The sequence below is a fragment of the Zingiber officinale genome, chromosome 7B (genome assembly GCF_018446385.1).
Source record: "Zingiber officinale cultivar Zhangliang chromosome 7B, Zo_v1.1, whole genome shotgun sequence".
Lineage (NCBI taxonomy): Eukaryota > Viridiplantae > Streptophyta > Magnoliopsida > Zingiberales > Zingiberaceae > Zingiber > Zingiber officinale.
The window spans coordinates 98,756,337-98,774,408 of record NC_055999.1 but is presented as its reverse complement, the minus strand read 5'-3'; the positions used below and the strand labels follow the sequence as shown (position 1 = coordinate 98,774,408).

General features: G+C 39.2%; 4 protein-coding genes across 4 annotated transcripts; 1 reads left to right on the top strand and 3 right to left on the bottom strand.

The window, feature by feature from the left end:
* Window positions 1-2,708: 2,708 nt before the first annotated feature.
* Window positions 2,709-4,258, top strand: LOC122003971 (pentatricopeptide repeat-containing protein At1g77405-like). Its single transcript, XM_042558928.1, has one exon. The coding sequence runs from the start codon at window positions 2,777-2,779 to the stop codon at window positions 4,115-4,117; it is 1,341 nt and encodes a 446-aa protein (XP_042414862.1). The 5' UTR covers window positions 2,709-2,776; the 3' UTR covers window positions 4,118-4,258.
* A 2,558-nt stretch (window positions 4,259-6,816) lies between these two features.
* LOC122003970 (bZIP transcription factor 44-like) lies at window positions 6,817-7,725 on the bottom strand. Its single transcript, XM_042558927.1, has one exon. The coding sequence runs from the start codon at window positions 7,473-7,475 to the stop codon at window positions 7,125-7,127; it is 351 nt and encodes a 116-aa protein (XP_042414861.1). The 5' UTR covers window positions 7,476-7,725; the 3' UTR covers window positions 6,817-7,124.
* Window positions 7,726-9,267: 1,542 nt separating this feature from the next.
* On the bottom strand, window positions 9,268-10,772 carry LOC122003969 (S-type anion channel SLAH4-like). Its single transcript, XM_042558926.1, has 2 exons — window positions 9,886-10,772; window positions 9,268-9,807 (listed from the first exon to the last, which is right to left on the bottom strand). The coding sequence occupies exons 1-2, from the start codon at window positions 10,732-10,734 to the stop codon at window positions 9,496-9,498; spliced, it is 1,161 nt and encodes a 386-aa protein (XP_042414860.1). The 5' UTR covers window positions 10,735-10,772; the 3' UTR covers window positions 9,268-9,495.
* A 3,877-nt stretch (window positions 10,773-14,649) lies between these two features.
* LOC122006489 (bidirectional sugar transporter SWEET2a-like) lies at window positions 14,650-17,322 on the bottom strand. Its single transcript, XM_042562017.1, has 7 exons — window positions 16,990-17,322; window positions 16,710-16,746; window positions 16,411-16,627; window positions 16,168-16,326; window positions 15,955-16,074; window positions 15,756-15,867; window positions 14,650-14,837 (listed from the first exon to the last, which is right to left on the bottom strand). The coding sequence occupies exons 1-6, from the start codon at window positions 17,069-17,071 to the stop codon at window positions 15,757-15,759; spliced, it is 726 nt and encodes a 241-aa protein (XP_042417951.1). The 5' UTR covers window positions 17,072-17,322; the 3' UTR covers window positions 14,650-14,837; window position 15,756.
* Window positions 17,323-18,072: the final 750 nt, after the last annotated feature.

The window sequence follows — 18,072 nt, the reverse complement described above, 5'->3', positions numbered from 1 at the left end:
CCACCACTTTTTTATTTCTCCATCGTTTACTAATACCCTATTACATCCATCTTTAATACATTTTATTCGGCTAAAATCTCTTATTTTCCTTTCTCTCACTTTAGCTATTCTATAAATGTCTCTTTCCCTTTCTTTTGTATCCAATTTTTTATATAACTGTTCAAAAGTTTCATTTTTTTGTTTCATTCACTACTTTCTTAGCTTCTTTTTTGACTATTGTATACAATAATTGTCTACGAAACTGAATTCAGTTATAAACTGAAATGTCATAAACTCTCCAAAACCTATGTAGACTCGGATAAATATGGTTGTCCATGCCAACTGATTTACTCCTTCAAAAAAGTCAATATTGACTTTGAAAATTATGTCTCAAGAAATATTATAGAAAGACTTGTTACTCCATTTACTTTAATGGATTATAGACTTCTACACAAATTTTGGGTACATGACTTGGATTATGTTAAAGACCTCTCAAAGAAATTGGGCAACATTATAACTCAAGCCCTTGAAGAAGAAGAAATATTTGTTATCTACATGTTTGAAAGCTCCCCACTAGAGTGGATAAACTTGAAGACAGAATTAGTCAGACACTCAATTAAGATAGGCATCTATGAGATAAATGACCTTCAATTAGAAATTAAATATTATCCCTCATATCCTGATCTGGAGTGAGCATCACTTCTAGCACCAACAGATTAACTTAAGCATTGACATACTTCAATTAAGGAAGCAATTAGTTATGAGATTAGCATGAAGATCCAAACAATTACACACTAGTCAGAGAAACCTATACCAAAAAAATCTACTAGCCAAAAGACATAGACACTAGATTTTTTTTTTTCATTAAATTTCTCTACTCAACATATAGTCCTCTGCCAACATTATCAAAAGAAAGCAGAAAGGTATGCAGTAGGGAAATTGGCCAACTCGGCAAGATCAACAATAGCTTATAGGCGTGTTCTAAACAGAGTCAACACCTCAAATCAAGCTACTAGCTCCAGAGCTCCGTCTTTAGACTCAGTAGGTGAACATAATCTTGACAACATAATGAAGCCATAGCAATAGATGTAAGCCATGAAGTCAGCTCACACCAATTCGTAAGCTATGATGTCAGCTTGCATTATTTCTCCACCTATATAGACTTTACTCAGTGCATTATCCACTACCTGCTACAACTCATCCTCCACTACTTGTTGCCTCCCTCCTTTATACTCTATTTACCTGAAGGAGTGGACGATGGATGAATGAAATAAACCTAGGGGCATGAGAAGAGAAAGAAAAGAGAAAGAAATCTCTTCCTCTGCATGCATGTTTACATTGATTGGGGAAGGGTGGGTACATGCGGTGTAATTTTGGTAATTGAAAAATAGTATATGCGTCATTTTTTTGGGTATATGATGTAATTTTATAGGTTAAAAGGGTACATGCTTCATTTTTTTTATATATGGTATAATTTTATGAGTAAAAATGAGTACATGCATGATTTTTTTTTCTATCCGTTGCTTTCCATCCGATTTTGAAATGATCGATTTTGGCTTAAAACTATCCACTGATGGATTGTGTTTTTCGTCCTTCTTAAAATTTTAATGAAGTAAACGACGAAAATTTTTTCACTATGAAAACTTTTCTTTAGTTTTGTTTTCTACTCTTCCATGTAAATATATCATTAGTCCCCACTCACAAAGATAACTCCTTTCCACCACTCTATGTCCTTCTCTTTCTTTTCCACTATGAAAATAGCTTATTATTTTCTTTCATTCTCTTCTAAATAATCCTCCCAGCCAACACACCCTATAAAAGACCATCCCAGCATCCCAGCTGAAGCAGATGAAGCAAGAGAGTACAATCAAGTGTGCTAGTGTGTGTGCAAGTATGATTTCAAGTGTGATTTTAGTTTTCTATAAGTATGTTTATGTAATGTCCTTACTATTTTAATTTCCTCATGTAGGCTTGTAATTAGCTATTGTCTAACTTAGTTTATATTCTTGCAATTTCCTAGTTTGTATGCTTTCTAGTAAAGTTTGTATGGCAACTTAATAAAATTTTCTAGGTATAAGGAAAGACTTTATTTTTGTCTCCTTTATCTTCAAAAAATCTCAAACCTTATCCGAGTATGCAGTCTCTAGAAAGGTAAGTACTTAAAGATGAGGATAGAAATGTCTCATGATTTGAGCATGTAAAATCTGTACTAAGTTGGGCAACAAGTACTACTGAAAGCTCATTATAAGGATTGAAAAAGTCGGGGTAAAGCTTGAACAATAATACATATGATTCTTATTGCTTCCTCGTTGATGAACGTAAATCTAATTATCGTTCATAATTACTATTTATAATTACTATTCATATATATATATATATATGTTCGCGCGGATGGATCACGGACGTAATTAGTTGCGATTCTTTCTGTGATTCACCTTCTCATCCAGATTATAATTTGGATCAAGATGAATGATTGAAGGCCTCTCCTACTCAGCGTCCAACAATCCAACTACCTATTTATCATAATTATATTATAAATCATCCTATGATCGACAAAAAGTTGGCCAGAGAATTCGGTCTCCGTTTTCACATGTATTAACATTAGCTCAACTTTATCTGTGGTCGGGTTTTGACATTTCGGATTCATGATCCGGAACCAATACGGACTTCAACCGCGTTTGATCCGATCCGATTCAAATTAATGTCGTACGAAATCGCCGTCCATGCGGCGGCCGCAGCATCCTCCACGTTCCCGTCCTGTCGCCGCCGATCGCGAGGCGAAGACGCGAAGTGAGTCATGCGACTCGACTCCCTTCCAAACGCTTCGCCGGGCGCTGTCTCTTACACTTACCGCCGCCAAGGCCTTCTTGTACGGCAGGCCGTCGCCGTCTTGCTCCAGCGTCGGCCCCTCCCTCCCCCGTCACCTCGCTTCCGCGGCTGGACCTCCGACGCCGTCCGCGACGCCCTCTCCTCCATCCCCACCTACTTCTTCCTTTCTCCCCGCTCCGTCGGCCGGCAGCGTACCTCCGGCCGTCACCGCTCCCCACTCCGACAGCGTTGCCTCCGCCTCGAGTCTTCCTCTTCCGCCGGCTCCCGTGGACCCGCCAAACATCGCGACCCGGAATCCGTTGGCCTCGGCGTCGCTGCTGGTCTAGAGTTCTATTCCTGGGTGGAATCGCACTGCGGCTTCCCCCACGACGAGCTGACCTGCCGCGACATGTCCCGCGTCCTTGCCCGCGCCAACCGCCTCCCCCTACTCTGGCGCTTCCTTCGCTCCAATGAGCGCCTTGTCAGCACCGCCACCGTCACCGAGGTGATCAAGCTACTCGGCGAGGAGGGCCTCACCAGGGAGGCTCTCGCCGCCTTCTACCGCATGAAGCAGCTCCATTGCAAGCCCGACGCCCAGTCATACAACACGATCATCTCGGCACTATGCCGCGTTGGCCTCTTCAAAAAGGCGAGGATTTTACTTGACCAGATGGAGTTGCCGGGCGCGCGATGCCGCCCTGACACCTTCACCTACACCATTCTGATCAGCTCATACTGCAAGCGCAGCTTGCAGACCGGCTGCCGCAAGGCCATCACGAGGAGGATTTGGGAAGCGAATCACATGTTCCGGAGGATGTTATTCAATGGATTCGTTCCAGATGTAGTGACCTACAACTGCTTGATAGATGGTCTCTGCAAGACCTACAGGATTGAGCGTGCACATGAACTGCTCGATGATATGCTTGTGAAGGGCTGTTCTCCCAATCGAATCACATACAACTCTTTCATTCGGTACTACAGCGTTGTTAACCAGATTGACAAGGCCATCGAGATGATGAGAGCCATGGTGTCACGGAGCCACGGGGTTCCCTCTTCAAGTTCATATACGCCTGTCATTCACGCATTATGTGAGACGGGAAGAGTCAGGGAAGCAAGGGATCTCTTGGTTGAGATGGTGTCCAGTGGATCTATCCCTCGAGAGTTCACATATAAGTTGGTTTGTGATGGTTTGGCCCATGCGGGAGAGCAAGGTCTGGACGATGAGCTTCATAGAAGGATAGAAGATGGAATGCGTGCTAGATTCATGCAGGTCAGGCTTCTGAAGCCTGTGATGGGTGACAAAAGCATATTTGCTCTAGAACAACAATAAGATACATTCCATAAACTTATTCAGTGAAACCTTTGTGGGACAACTGACGAATTCAGTATCAGTTCAGGTGCAAAGTGCTACCACAAAAACATTTGTCAACCCTTTTCTTCCATTTTCAATACTGAACATTATTTGCTTCAATTTTTTGTGAACATGGGAGTTGTTGACACAGGACCTGCTGAGGGATATAATTAGTCTTTTGCCTTCTTTTGTTGGCAAATCATCTTCTGTTGACAATGAAACTAAATTGCATCAGTAATAGCAGTATCAGTTTCTTCAAATTTGATTGCATTTGACATCAGAAAACAATGCCTGTAATTTCTGAACATACACCCAAGACTAGGGCTGTAAACAAGTCAAGCCGAGCTTTGGGGTGTTCAAGCTTGTTTGATAAGGTAATCAAGCCGAGCCGAGCCGAGCTTAAAATGAACCAAGCTTTTGAAATGAGTGTTCAGGCTTGACTTGGTTTATTTTTTATGAGCTTGAGCTTGTTTGAAGCTTAACTTGACCTTGGTTCGTTTAGATGTTATCAAGCTCTCAATTCAAGCTTGGTTTGAGCTTGGTTCGAGCTTGGTTTGTTTAAATGTTATCAAACTCTCAATTTAAACTTGTTTGATTGTTTGAAACTTTTAGTTGTTTGATTGGTTATTGAACTTGATAATTTAAATTTATTTATTTATTTTATTGTTTATTTAATATATTGAAAAGAGGTTTATTAATGAATATGGTTCGTAAACATTGTTCATGAACATTGTTCACGAACGTTAACGAGTTGAACACATATATGTTCAAGCTTGTTTATTTAACTTAACGAGCTGCTCAAGCTTGTTTGTTTAATTAATCTTATGTATCTTGAACGAACATAAACAAGCTCTTACCAAGTCGAACACCAAATTTATTTACGAACGGTTGGTTCATTTAAAGCCCTACCCAAGACAGGAGTAATATCAGATAAATAAAGTCTTTGAAAATCTCACTTGAAATTGAAAATACAAGTTCATAGTTCATAAGGCCTTGTTGTCTCTCTTTATGTGGAAACAAAATCACATGTTTAATTTCGTATTGTTGCATCTTTCGACTGCCTTCACATAATCTGCTTGAATGTTCCTTTTAGCACCAATTGCCTTTGCAAAAGATGACTGGTTACACAATAGAGAAAGAATAGTGATGTAATATAAACATGGACAGTAAAAAAAATCTAATTATTCTTCACTTATAATAATAACAGAAAAGAAATCTTCTCATCCACAACTCATAAACATTCTTGTTGCAATCCAAACACAGTGGTGCTTCTTCCATGCATTCCACCACCAAATATCCAATGAAAGAAAAAGTATTTGAATCCTCATCCAATTACAGGGATCATTAAAGCCACCTAAAGTCTCAGATCAATCTAATAAGCCACCATTTACACATTGCCTTTTCTTTTTATTTATTAGAAATGGCTTACCTCTTCATGAATGCTTTCCTCACATTCTAATCAATTCCACCAATCTAAGCTCTTAGTTACTTGATATTTAGATCAGTGATGCAAAAGTTAATTGCATTACAGATGATTTCATCAACCAACAACCTAATTCTTTGTGCATGTAGTTGGTGACATGTTGCATGTTTGGCAATACACCTAACTAATTCAGTCCACCATTACTTTGCATGGGTTTAGATAACAAGAAGAAAGCAACACAAATTAGTTAGTACATGTGCTAATTCGAGGATATCTTTCATCATCCTCATGCGCAACCGGGTAACCCTAAGTGTGGGTAGGCATCTAGATTGAAAGTGGCCGCCCATCTAAATTCATTAGGCGAAAAAGCAAAGTTTGGACATCAGCAAAAGTGATATTATGAATTGACATGCCCATAGTTTAATCGTTCACTGTCTTTTCAAACAAACATGAAGACTCAACTTCTTTGATCATGGACCTAAGTATTCACATTGTTTTGTTCATGTACATCAAATGTTGCTAGTGAATTGTGACACCATCTCATTGATTTATCTCTCAACGTTTTGTAACTTTATGTAGTTGTTCATTAGTAAGCATAGATTAAACATAGTTGTGTGTTTGATCTTTGTTTTTGTTCGTCTCTTTGATTATCAATGGTGAGATTCTCATTGATTAATATCGGTCGTAACTTCGATGTTGCAAGCATGACGACTCAGCCCGCGATAGGCATGACTAGGGCTACAAACGAATCAAGCCGGTTCGAAAAATATTCGATTCGTATTCGAATTTATCGAATTTGAGTCAAACTCGAACATATTCGAACTTTTTTTCGAGCCGAACTTGAGCCCAAATTATATTGTTCGAGCTACTTGCGAGCCTTAATATTTATTAATATAAATTAAATATATATTAAATAAATAAATTTTGAGCCTTTCGAACTTATTTTCGAACAATAATTCGAATAGTTCATGAACATATTCGAATATTTCGAGCCGAACTCAAACCCAAGCCCTAATTCAAACCAAACTCGAATCAAACATTTTAAATTTTTTGAATTTCGAATCAAGCTCGAACTCGAATATACCTATTTCGAATCGAATTCAAATCTTAGATTTTTCTACATATTCAACTCGATTCGATTCGTTTACACTTCTAGATATGACCCTAATTGGACATGGTCGGACCGGATTAAAGGTGACAAAGCCACAATTACAAATAGGCAAATTACAATTATTTTCAAAAAAAACCTCCATTTCTTACATATTGCATTTTGATACACAAGCAAGCACATCTTCCAGCAGGGGCGGATCCAGAGGGGTGGCGGCATCGGCGGTCACCCCCCCTTTCCGGGAGTGGAACCCCTGGTATTATAGGATTCCACTAATAGAGATAGAGAATATCGTCCCTTGTTCCACATAAATTGTCCCTCTATACTTGAATTTCTGGATCCACCACTGTCTTCCAGCCATGGCTACACATAACAGACACAGTACATTAACCACACAACCACAAGCACAAATCACACATACGAATGACTTCTCTTCATCCTCTGCTCTGATCGCTTCAATGGTAGAGCATGTGGCAGCAACCGCCGGCGTAGCTGAGTATGCCGGCAAGAGCCTGCAGCCTGCGGCCGAGCTCCATCACCTGTGCTCTCAACACAGAGTTCTCCGTCTCCACTGCTGCGCACAGCTGCTTTGCGACGCCCAAGCTTGAAATCAGCTGGCTCTTCTCACTCCGTAGTCGGCTCACCTCCTCCGTAAGCTCACACAACTGCCTCTGCTTCCGCATTCTCGACCGCCTCGCCGACTCCCGATTCGATATCTTACGCTTCAGCTTCTTCAGTGAACTCAAGTCCTCTTCCGAGTGAGGATTCAGCAGCTGGCTCGATCCAGACGAGGCCCCGGAAGCCATGGAAGATCTGCGATATATCTTCAGAAAAAATGGGATTTTTGGTGGAATTTTAGATTGTTTATAGGTTTCAAGTAACTACTACCGATAAGGTTTTGGCATATGATCCGTGGAGCTTCTAGTTGATCATGAGAATACGTAGAACCAGTAGAGGAAGACGACGGAGAAGGACTGAACGAGGTGAGTTCTTCGCCGGAGTGCGGAATTGACCATAAACCCGCAGAGAAGGATTTCACTTAGGATAGGCGACATCTACGAGAAAGGCATGATGCAAGATTCAAGGTGAGATTTTTTGGCTAAGATTCGAAGAAAGGTTGGATTTTGAGATGGATTTGATGGAGGAATGGTGGTGTTAGAGAAGAATCCGGCAGATCTTCCACGGAATTTGCAGGAGAATGAACTGAGTTAGAACGGGAGAGAGAGTTAGGGAAGAACAGAGCAGCAGAACCTTGATGAAGGCAAGGAATGGAGGAAGAGGAAAAGGGAGGGAAGGGAATTGGAGAAGAAGGGAGGGGTGGAAGTTATAAAGAAAATTGAAGGAGATGGTGGGAAAATTAAATTAATAAAAGAATTTGTGAAAAAAGTGAGAAATTTAAAAAAGAATTTGATTGACAAATTAAAAAAAATGGTAAAATAAAGTAAGAATATCATTTACAATATTGATAAAATAAAGCTAAATTGTTGAAAGCATACCATTTACAATATTCATAAATTAGTAAAATACAATTCATATACAAATATATTTGTCAACAAAGTAAGAATAGATTATTTTTATGGGACTTCAATAGAAAAATCAAGGACCTTATTTGGCCTTTTGGCTGTTGATCAACCATTGTTTTATTTGGGTTAATAGATTGCTTGTATTGTAATGACTTCTTTCTTATATACAAAAGCCATAATTTATATAATTGTGCACGTAATTATCAAATTCTCTATGGTATTTAGAACACCTATTTCAACTTTTCACTGTAAGTTTTCTCTAACTTGATCCAATTTTATTTTGTAAAAATTTCATATCATTCTACTTTTTCCCATTTTAGCAAATTTTTATCAACTTAAGCCAAATATCACACTATATAAAAAAAAGATGTATTGATAAATCAAGAACAAGAATGTCCTAAGTTTCGAGTATTATCCCTCGTCTTAAATCTCTACCTTCTTTTTATAATAGCTCTTCTTATATGGCAATAAGTCTTGCACCTATTATTTCTATTAGAGCAAAAGATGAGATAGTTCATTTTAAATTGTCCCATGCATCTAACCCACCATAATATCATGGACGGATAAATCATGAAAAATATTTTGTCAACTGTAAATTTACGAATATTATTTCTATAATTTGAGTGTAGATTGATATCTAATGTAATTTCATTGAATCTAAAATAGCATTTTTTTTCTTGAGGAGACGGAACTCCTTCTACCATAAACTTATATTTTGAAATTGATAGAGAAACAAAGAAAGATCCGTGAAAAATAAAACTCTTCTTTCTACTAGCAATGTCATATCTACACGGTTACACCTTTCATACACAATTTTTGAAACATATCGGAGAATCCGCATAACCCAATGTTTTTTTTATATATATTTTTAATAGTGGTACTATTACATCTAATATAGGTCTAACTGTTCTAGAACCGACAATGATCGGTAAACGGATACATTTACAACTCCTTTGAGAATACTTCTTTTCCGTATTTCAAATACTCGAGGATCTGAAATTTATAATATTGTTAAAAAAAAAATCTGGAGGAGCTGAAAACTCAATCAAAATTCTTCAATGCCAAAAGAAAAATATGGAAAAATAATAATAATAAAATATAATTTGTGCTGGGCTGCAATTGGGCCCAATCCCAAACATACATACGGCCCAAGCCTGCTTGGCAAGTGTGTCCCAGTTTAGGTGGCCAATCACGACGTAAAAGTTCTCATCCGTACACTACTCCTAATCACTTATTTTTGGCTAATCACTTATTTTTAGCTAATAATCATGCAATTAATCGGTACTTTAATTTCGTTAAATTATTAGCATGCGACTTCAAAGCGGGACGAATGATTGGACGACCCAAGCGGCGGCGGCGGCGGCGGCGGCGCGAAGGGGTCGTCGCCGTTGGGGAAAAGATCGCCGGCCTTTAAGACGGTGAAGACGACGAGTACAGTGATGACGAGAACAGAGAGGGCGGAGAGGAAGAGCATGAGTGCGTCGGCGACGCCGCCCTTCACCTCCTGCTCGTACTCCGTCGCCGCCAGCGCCAGCATCGTCAACGGGAACGAGTACGCCCACCACGCCAGGTTGAACCGCCGCATCGCCCTCCGGAACAGGGCCGGCCTCGACACCTGCCGATTAATTAATTTGATGGGGGCATTCAAACGGTGAAATTAATCGAATGGATAATCGATCGATGGAATGATCACCAAGGAAGCCAAGAGGAAGAGGGAGAGGTAGAAGAGCATCCTGGAGCCGAGGTCGAATTTTCCGGCGATGGAGTCCCATGCCAAGCTGGCCATGCTGGACGCGGCGCTGAAGAGGAAGAACGCGGGGCGGAGAATCGCCGGGAGGCTGGTGCTGCCGACGAAGCGCTGGTAGAGGGTGACAAAGAGGACGAGGTAGTGGACCATCCCCAGGGAGAACATGCAGGTGGCGGCCTCCGGCCACCCCATGCGCGCCGCCGCCTGCGCCCCCACCAGGTTCCCCACCACCGTCATCTGGCTCGTCGGGTTCGCCGCCAGCGACAGGAACCGCTTCCCGTCGGTGAACCACTGGCCGTAGATCTTGACGTCCAGCATCAAGATGGGCGCCACGAAGGCCCACCACAGGGCGCGAGACAGGGGAGCAGCGGCAGGCGGCGCCGCCTGCAGCAAGAGAAGCCAGGAAATCCAGGGGGCGAAGAGGTAGTTGACGCCCACGTGGTGTGAGAACTCTGCGGCCACGTGGCGCGGCCGCAGAGCGCAGCGGAGCGCGTACAGAAAGCACAGCGCCGCCAGCACCGCCAGCGCCACCGACCAGAGCAGCAAGTGGGCGGCCGCCGGCACCGAGCGGGCGAGGTGCCGCAGGGCGTGCGAGCCGCCGGCGGCGCCCCCGCTAGGCTCGCTGAGTGTCTTCCAGAGCAAGGCCTGGGCGCAGAGCGAGAGACTGATGCGGAAATAGCCGGCGTGGAAGCCGGTGAGGTTACCGCAGCCCGTCGACACTCCGTCGGCGACCACTTTCGTTCGAATCCGAGCTTTAGCGGCGACGGCAACGGGAAGGTGCTCTTTTACCTCCATATGAATCAAGACTGCTCTTTTCTTCGATTGATTCAAATCAAGATGGAAAATTGGAGGTGATCTTTTCTTATGTATATATAGATTTGGAAGAGGATAAGCAACGTGCTTAATCTTTTTCTTTGGTCTTAATTAGTATTATTTAGAGTATTCTTAGTCCAAAGTGCTAACTGGATTCTGAGTTTTTCTATCGGATCTAAATGAACTAATTTTCACTGAATATTTTGGTAAATCCAGAAAATGTTCACAACGGATGATTTATCAATCTAACATTTTTAGATCAATCATCTATTAAAAAAATATACAAAACTTAAAACTCGATCCTTAGATGCCTATAAAACAAAGGTTAGATCAATCATCTATTAAAAAAAAATATACAAAAATTAAAACTCGATCCTTAGATGCCCACAAAACATGAAAGATACTGATCCGGTGAAAAGGGCTCATTCCTCAAAGGGTCGTTGTCATGGTGGAGGTCAAAATCTAGACGGTCAACGCCCTCGTATCGCTGGCCGATCGGACGACCCACTTGCTCAACCAGTGTGAAGGATAGTCGAGCCGATATCAACCAAATGATTATCACAGCTTGGTCGCATACCGATCGAGCTTCCGATACTCAGAACAAGATATACGTTGAGCGGCCAACCCGCTCGGACTCGCATTGAACCTCAGAACCGGTGGTCACTTGCAGATATAGCACGAATAATGGAATGTTGGCTGATCAGCCACTTCGCTTGGCTCAAAGGCTAGCTCACCCGAACGGCTAATGGCTGGCCGAGCGACCATCCCGCTCGACCCAATAACAGACAAAAGGAGGATCAACCGATATCCTCATGGGAAACCGTGCTATCGACAGACAGCATGGTCAGGCAGAGCATTGTACGGCGGAAGCTTTCACTGTCATGTCAGAGATATGCTCGAATCATTGAGGTATGACGTCAGAGATTCTTTCCTGACATGTCTTTTCAGGGGAAGCTTTGAGAAGCGTGCACGCCTCGAAAAACAGCGCTTCCCCAGGAGCCCTATATAAAGACCCCAATCTTTAACGGATGTATGCATAATTTCTACTGTAGCTACTGTTACTCTGTTGCTTCGTTCTCTGGCTTCTTCTAAATCATCAGTGGCTGACTTGAGCATCGGAGAGTCATCGCCGAGGAATCCCTCCCTGATTCGGTACTAACGTCGTTGTGGTTGCAGGTCTCACTGACTCGGAGTCCATTAAAAGTTAACATGAATATCATATCCCAACATTCATCATCTCGACTCTCGGATAGATAAAATACTTTAAGAAAATAGTATTCAACTGATGTTGCATCATCGGTACTATTAAGAAAAGTTTAGCTAATTCGGTAAACCGATGAAATTAATTGTATTTATATTAGTTTGATTTGTTACCAATTAATTTGCTTATTCATCTTATCTTAGTAGAACATAAAATAATTTTAATTAAAATACTACATATTATATCAATTTTGATCAAAATTATTAAAACAATATTGCTAGCCTTAACTAATATTGAAATAGTTTTAATCGGTATTTTAGTAATTTAAATTAGTATTGAAGCAATTTTAAAAAAGAAATTTTTGAATAAAATCGGAGCAATTTTAATTAATATTATAATAATTTTAACCAACAATGGAGTATTTTTACCAATAACTACTATAACTATATTTTGAGTAGTCTGCTAAAAAAAAAAATATTGTTGAGATGAAAAAACTAAGATGGAGTATTTCTTTTGATATATTTCATTTTTTTTTGGACAAAAACATATTTATGTTGTTTTATATTCTTTTCCCTCTAAATAAATCTTTCTTTTATGAATCAAAATTTTAAAATAAAAAACTTTTATAAAAGACTATTAGGCGCATGAGGGTAAACCCAGATCATTTAAAGATATCATGTATCCATCGTTTATACTATCCTATGCAAATCAACATTTTACTAAAATTTAAATTTTTAATATCATTCTTGAAGAATTTGTTTGGTTGAGGATGGATCGACATGATGATCTATTGACTAATAAGCATCCATAATTTCATAGTGCATAATCACTTTCTTAAGATTTAATTATTACCTATAGAATCCATAAAAAAGAAGACTCGCACCACATCTTTTAAATGATGATAAAAAAAAAGCTTATAACTACCTTTCAAAATATGACTTTAAATATTTATCTTTTAAAAGAAATTTTAGATGTGGGATTTATTTTTATTTTTTTAACAAAAATCAAAATGGTACCCTAAATTAATAGAAATACCATATTACCCTTTGTTTTTTTTTAAAAAAAAAATGTCAAATGAACATTCTCTCATAATTTTATCCTAAAAATACCATTGGATTCAACATGGTTGAAAAAGCTAGCATAAATACCGTTGGATTCAATGCTACTGTAGAAGCTAGCATGTAGGTTTTATAATGTATAGTAGTTATCGAGCGTATAGAAACTATATGTTAACTTCTACCCATTTGATCATGATTATATTATTTTCGTCCCCTCGGATGGGTCTAGTGGCTAGCATATGAGGTGTTTCCATAATGAGGTCTGGGGTTCGAATCTCGACAAAATCGAGATAAATATCTCCCTTATGTGCTAATCACTATTCCAAAGGCTAGTAGCCGCCTGTGATTTACCTCCTCCGTATTAACCTTGGGACGAATTGGCGGAGACGTTGGGGGCAAACGTATTCATCTTTTTTTTGCCACAATGATTATATTATTTTCATTTGAAATGTAATGTATTCCTTGAAATACTATTTTAATCAAGTTATTACTCAAAAAAAATAAAAATAAAATGATATAAAGTTTGTTAAAGCTAACAACTAATTTTTGAGCTACATACTAACTTCTACACGGTTGATCATGATCAAATGCTCGTTAAAATATTATTTTAATTAAGTTATCACTCAAATAAACAAAATCAAAATGATATAAAGTCATTGTTATAGAAGCTAACAACTAACTTCTATAACATATAGTCGAATGATCAAATAATATATTGTAGAAGTTAGTTGCTAACTTTTACACATTGTAAAAACTAGATATTCAATTAGAAATGGATAGCCTATATGATGAAAACGCAAATGATGGGCACCCATTTAATTTTTACCCAACTTTTTTTCCCCTTCTCTATGTTTTTAAAAACCTTTCAAATGCACTGAATTAAAGTCATATATGGATGACAATCTGACCTAAATAATACCTAACGTAATCTCAGCTACCTTTTCTTTGTGGATATATATTTATAAGGTTTCTTTTTCTACTATGAACACCATTTTACTGCCTTCGTTGCCTCTTCAGATTATAGAACAGCCACAAACACAGATATCTGCATCATCAACCTTGCAACTTTTCTAACAAGAGATCAGAAATACAGAATTACCATTGATTGTGAGGACATGAATGCTAAAACGAAGCTTGAAGTGGTAGGCAACTCTGCAAATGAAAAACAAGTTTGGAATGATACGCAATTTTGCTTATAAAATATATATGGATCTGAAATGGAATACAGTGGAGACAGAGTAAGTGGTGCAGGCATTAACTGCAAGAAGAAGGGAGGAAGTGAAGTGGACAGCACAAAATGAGGTCAAGATCAAATTGCAGGCATGCACCAGATTAGAAACAGAGTTGGCCAGAATTGCACATCAAACTTTATGATGCAAACATCACCATCTCTTTAAGTTAGTTTTTATTTATTTTGTTTTACCAGAAGGTGTCTAAACCGCACTGGTATGTGAAAGAATTCATAAAGAGGAAGAAACTGTTAGTTTATATGTACTATGTCAGCGCGCACACATCATATCTCATAGAATCCTTCCTGTAGAATACATGTATTTGTTGATATACAATCTAGTTTATGGCAATTGAATAGGTATCAAAGTCGAGTAATCTTTTCACCGTTATCATTTTTTCTCAGTACACTGGAATCAACCTCATCTTGCTTGAATAGTCTTTATTGAGAAAGAAGATGCCATCTAACTTGCTTGATAAAGACCTTGAAGAAATTGTCAGAACCTAAGCATCCAATCTCGTGGCTCATTTACACTGCATATGATGAGCTCAAGGCTGATTGAAGGACACTTAAACTAGCACGGAGACCATTCCTAACCCTGGCATCCATTTAAATATTGTCAATATTGAAGCAACAAATTGGTTTTTTGTTCTCTGATCACATCATAGAAAGCACCTATGCAACAAATTGATTTATGTAATCGACGACTCTGTTTTGGGCCAGCAAACAGTTCATCTGAGTGGGATAGAAAAGGGATGAAATAGTTATTCCTATGGAATGGAATAGAAATTCTTGAGTTTATATGGAATAAATATCTTTGTATTTGATTCATATGAAATGTTATTTGTATGACTTGCCTAGTTTGCACGATCTGCCAAAGTTCAGTGTTACCGATCTACCTTGCTCGCCTAGGCTAATTGAGCCAGGCGACCTGGAGGTTTGTCTAATATTGGTACGAGAAGTCTAATATTGGTTAATAACAAAACAAATATCTTTCTATTTTCAGTGTTGTGCTCTTTAGCAGATATGTAAATTGAAAACACCTAGAGTTGCTGTCTTCGTACCATAATAGTTTCTATCTCATAGATAGAACTAGGAATCCCCAGAAGCTAAATGAGCACACACAATTATCTGTCAACAGTGTTCACTTACCAACTATCTTTGTTTCTCAAAGCATTTAGCATGAATATTACAATGGATGGTTCCCACCAAAATGCAACCTTTATTCTGTCTAACAAATGCTCCAGACGACGACGAGAATAGAGGAAAACCATGACGATACAAATGATTCATGATTGGACTAAATAAATTCAGCATGCCAATATTGTGCGCGATACATATGATTTAATTTTGCTTGTACTCGCATATAGACAACCCAAAGCATGGTAGAAAATTGGAAACATATGGAACTGGAATGTATCTCTTACAATACTTTACAAAGTATTGACAGCAATCATGAACAAAGAAATTCATGGAAGTGACATGTATTTTATATTTAACCTCGTCGAGACTTAACCTTAGTACGAAGCCAGCAACGGCAAGCCAGATGCTGCTACAGATTTTCTGCTGTAGTAGGCATACAGCGACAACTGTACAATTCCCAGGACAGTGCCAATCCCGTTCGGAATCTGAAATATGTATTCAAGAACTTTTTTGAGTAAACACAACAGTATCTCTAAGCCAGCCAGTGGATTCCATGATTCCAGAAGACTTACATATATGAAGAAGTCATGCAATAGCATCCCATACACAAAGAAAGAGATGCTCATCAAGAAGGTTGCGAGTGAAAGATAGAATGGCATGAACTCAACGCTCTTCGTCTTGATCACCAAATTCTATCAAGTAAACAAAACAAGAACAATGGCAAATCAAAATTGTCGGCATCGGGAACTAATCAGAGACCTGCTAAGAATAACAAGAAGACCTACAATGATAAGCAATGGAGAAGCAAACATGGAGATGAGTGAAGCAACACTTAGATATCCAACAAATGCTTGTCGTGTCGGGTGGTCAAGCAGCTCGAGGCTCACATAAGCAATGAGGGCAAAAACACCAAACACACCTAAAAGCAGTGCGGACATCCTCAGCTGAAAACAGAGCAATTATCAGAAGAAATGAAGCGAGTATTAGGAACGATTGCTGAAAACAACTTGAGGAAATCAATCACACACCTTTTTTGAGCCATCTACATGGAGTATGAAGAGGACTACATACACAAATTGGAAAACAGCACCAATGGAGTTGACAGTAGCCACTAAAATCACACCATATGATACACAAGGAAGGCCATACCACATACAGATCAAGCAATTCAAGAGGGAATATATGTAGGGCAGCCCCGAGAACTGCTCGGTCGACTTGTTCCGCACAATTCGTCGAAATGTTGGCCTGAACAAGTTCAAGCAATTAATCAAGCATTTGGGGCGCACAGATCCAAACAAGGAACAACAAATTGATGAAGTGAACTTACATGGGCGAGACAAACAAAACGAAGGCGAAGACATTGCCTGCACACAGATCAAAGGAAGTTGTTATTTTCTCACTTTAGTCTGCGATTGGAAGAATCCCCAAATCATACGACAAGGTAAGGGGAACGGATGAACTCCAAACAGAATCCTTTCCAAAACTTACATAGTAAAAACATGAAATCGGGTAAGATCGCAGACATAAGAATTCCCAAAAATCATTCTTTTATTCTTCATGTTTCTATAAACCCTAGAAGCCATGGTTTCGTTAAGGAGAAACCTTACCAGCAATCCCAGCTGCATATGTGCAGGTGCCATAGAAGGAGGCAGGAAAAGAAGCTGCTGCAGCAAACTCTGAAGAATTCATCAAGGCTTTTCTAGCCGCTCGTCTCCTTCTATTTCTTACAGCAGCAGCGAACCAGAGAGGTAGAAAAAGTTCACACCTTTCCGTATTATCCAGCTGGAGCAAGTTCTGAAATTCCAAACTGGCTCAACAATATCCGATTTTTTAACGAGAAACTCGTGTAATCTGCCGGCAAAATACGAAATGTCATGGTTCCCAATTTATACAAATGCAAACAAGCAAGCAGCCATCAATTTTTGCGTCTCTTGGTCCACTACTTTTCTCAGAGTCCATGAACCCTACAAATAATAGCGGGGAAGGTTTTGATGACCTGCAAATCTCTAGACCGCTAATTTTCACTAGCCGACAACTACAGATGATCTCTTTTCCAAAAAAAAAAAAAAAGAACATAAACGTTTTCTTTTCCAAATTGGTGAAACAAAATCATTCAGGCCAACCTTGGATTACTGCTTAGATCTTCTACGTGATTACTTTCTGATGCAAATCACGCACGCTTTTACCTGATCAGTGTTCTGATAGATGATCAACTGTAAATTGACAAGTTCTTTGAGATTATCCAAATGCTTCGTAAATTTGCAATTTTGACCACATGCTCATTTGTGATTTATTGATTGAATAAAAAAATCATGGTTGAGAAGATTTCTGGTGTCTTCATCCCATTCGATCTTCAAAATAGTTGGATGAGGTTGATCGATCGGCAAGTGGAATTGAAGAATTTTGGTTGCCAAGAGTTGGACGAGGTTGATGGGTCAGGAAATTATATGGAATTAAATTGACAAAACTTTAGGGTGTAAAATGCAAGAATGATGTGTATTGGAACACATGTGGATAAGTTTGGAAAAAAATTTGAAGATCGACTTAATTTTTGGAGAAAAATAATATTATTTTTGGGTGTTGTTAATTTATAATTTGGAAAGAAAATAAATAAAAAGAATTATTCGAAAGGAAGCCCGAGCCCAGTCCACAGGCCCATTGTTACATTAAGCCCAATATACTTGGGAAAT

Coding starts and splice junctions, on each gene's coding strand:
- LOC122003971 (XM_042558928.1), top strand. CDS start 2,777: ATGCGACTCGACTCCCTTCCAAACGCTTCGCCGGGCGCTGTCTCTTAC.
- LOC122003970 (XM_042558927.1), bottom strand. CDS start 7,475: ATGGCTTCCGGGGCCTCGTCTGGATCGAGCCAGCTGCTGAATCCTCAC.
- LOC122003969 (XM_042558926.1), bottom strand. CDS start 10,734: ATGGAGGTAAAAGAGCACCTTCCCGTTGCCGTCGCCGCTAAAGCTCGG. Junction 9,808..9,885: donor TCTTCCTCTTGGCTTCCTTG/GTGATCATTCCA, acceptor ATTAATCGGCAG/GTGTCGAGGCCGGCCCTGTT.
- LOC122006489 (XM_042562017.1), bottom strand. CDS start 17,071: ATGAATTCTTCAGAGTTTGCTGCAGCAGCTTCTTTTCCTGCCTCCTTC. Junction 16,628..16,709: donor GTTTTGTTTGTCTCGCCCAT/GTAAGTTCACTT, acceptor GAACTTGTTCAG/GCCAACATTTCGACGAATTG. Junction 16,075..16,167: donor CTTCTCCATTGCTTATCATT/GTAGGTCTTCTT, acceptor TTTACTTGATAG/AATTTGGTGATCAAGACGAA.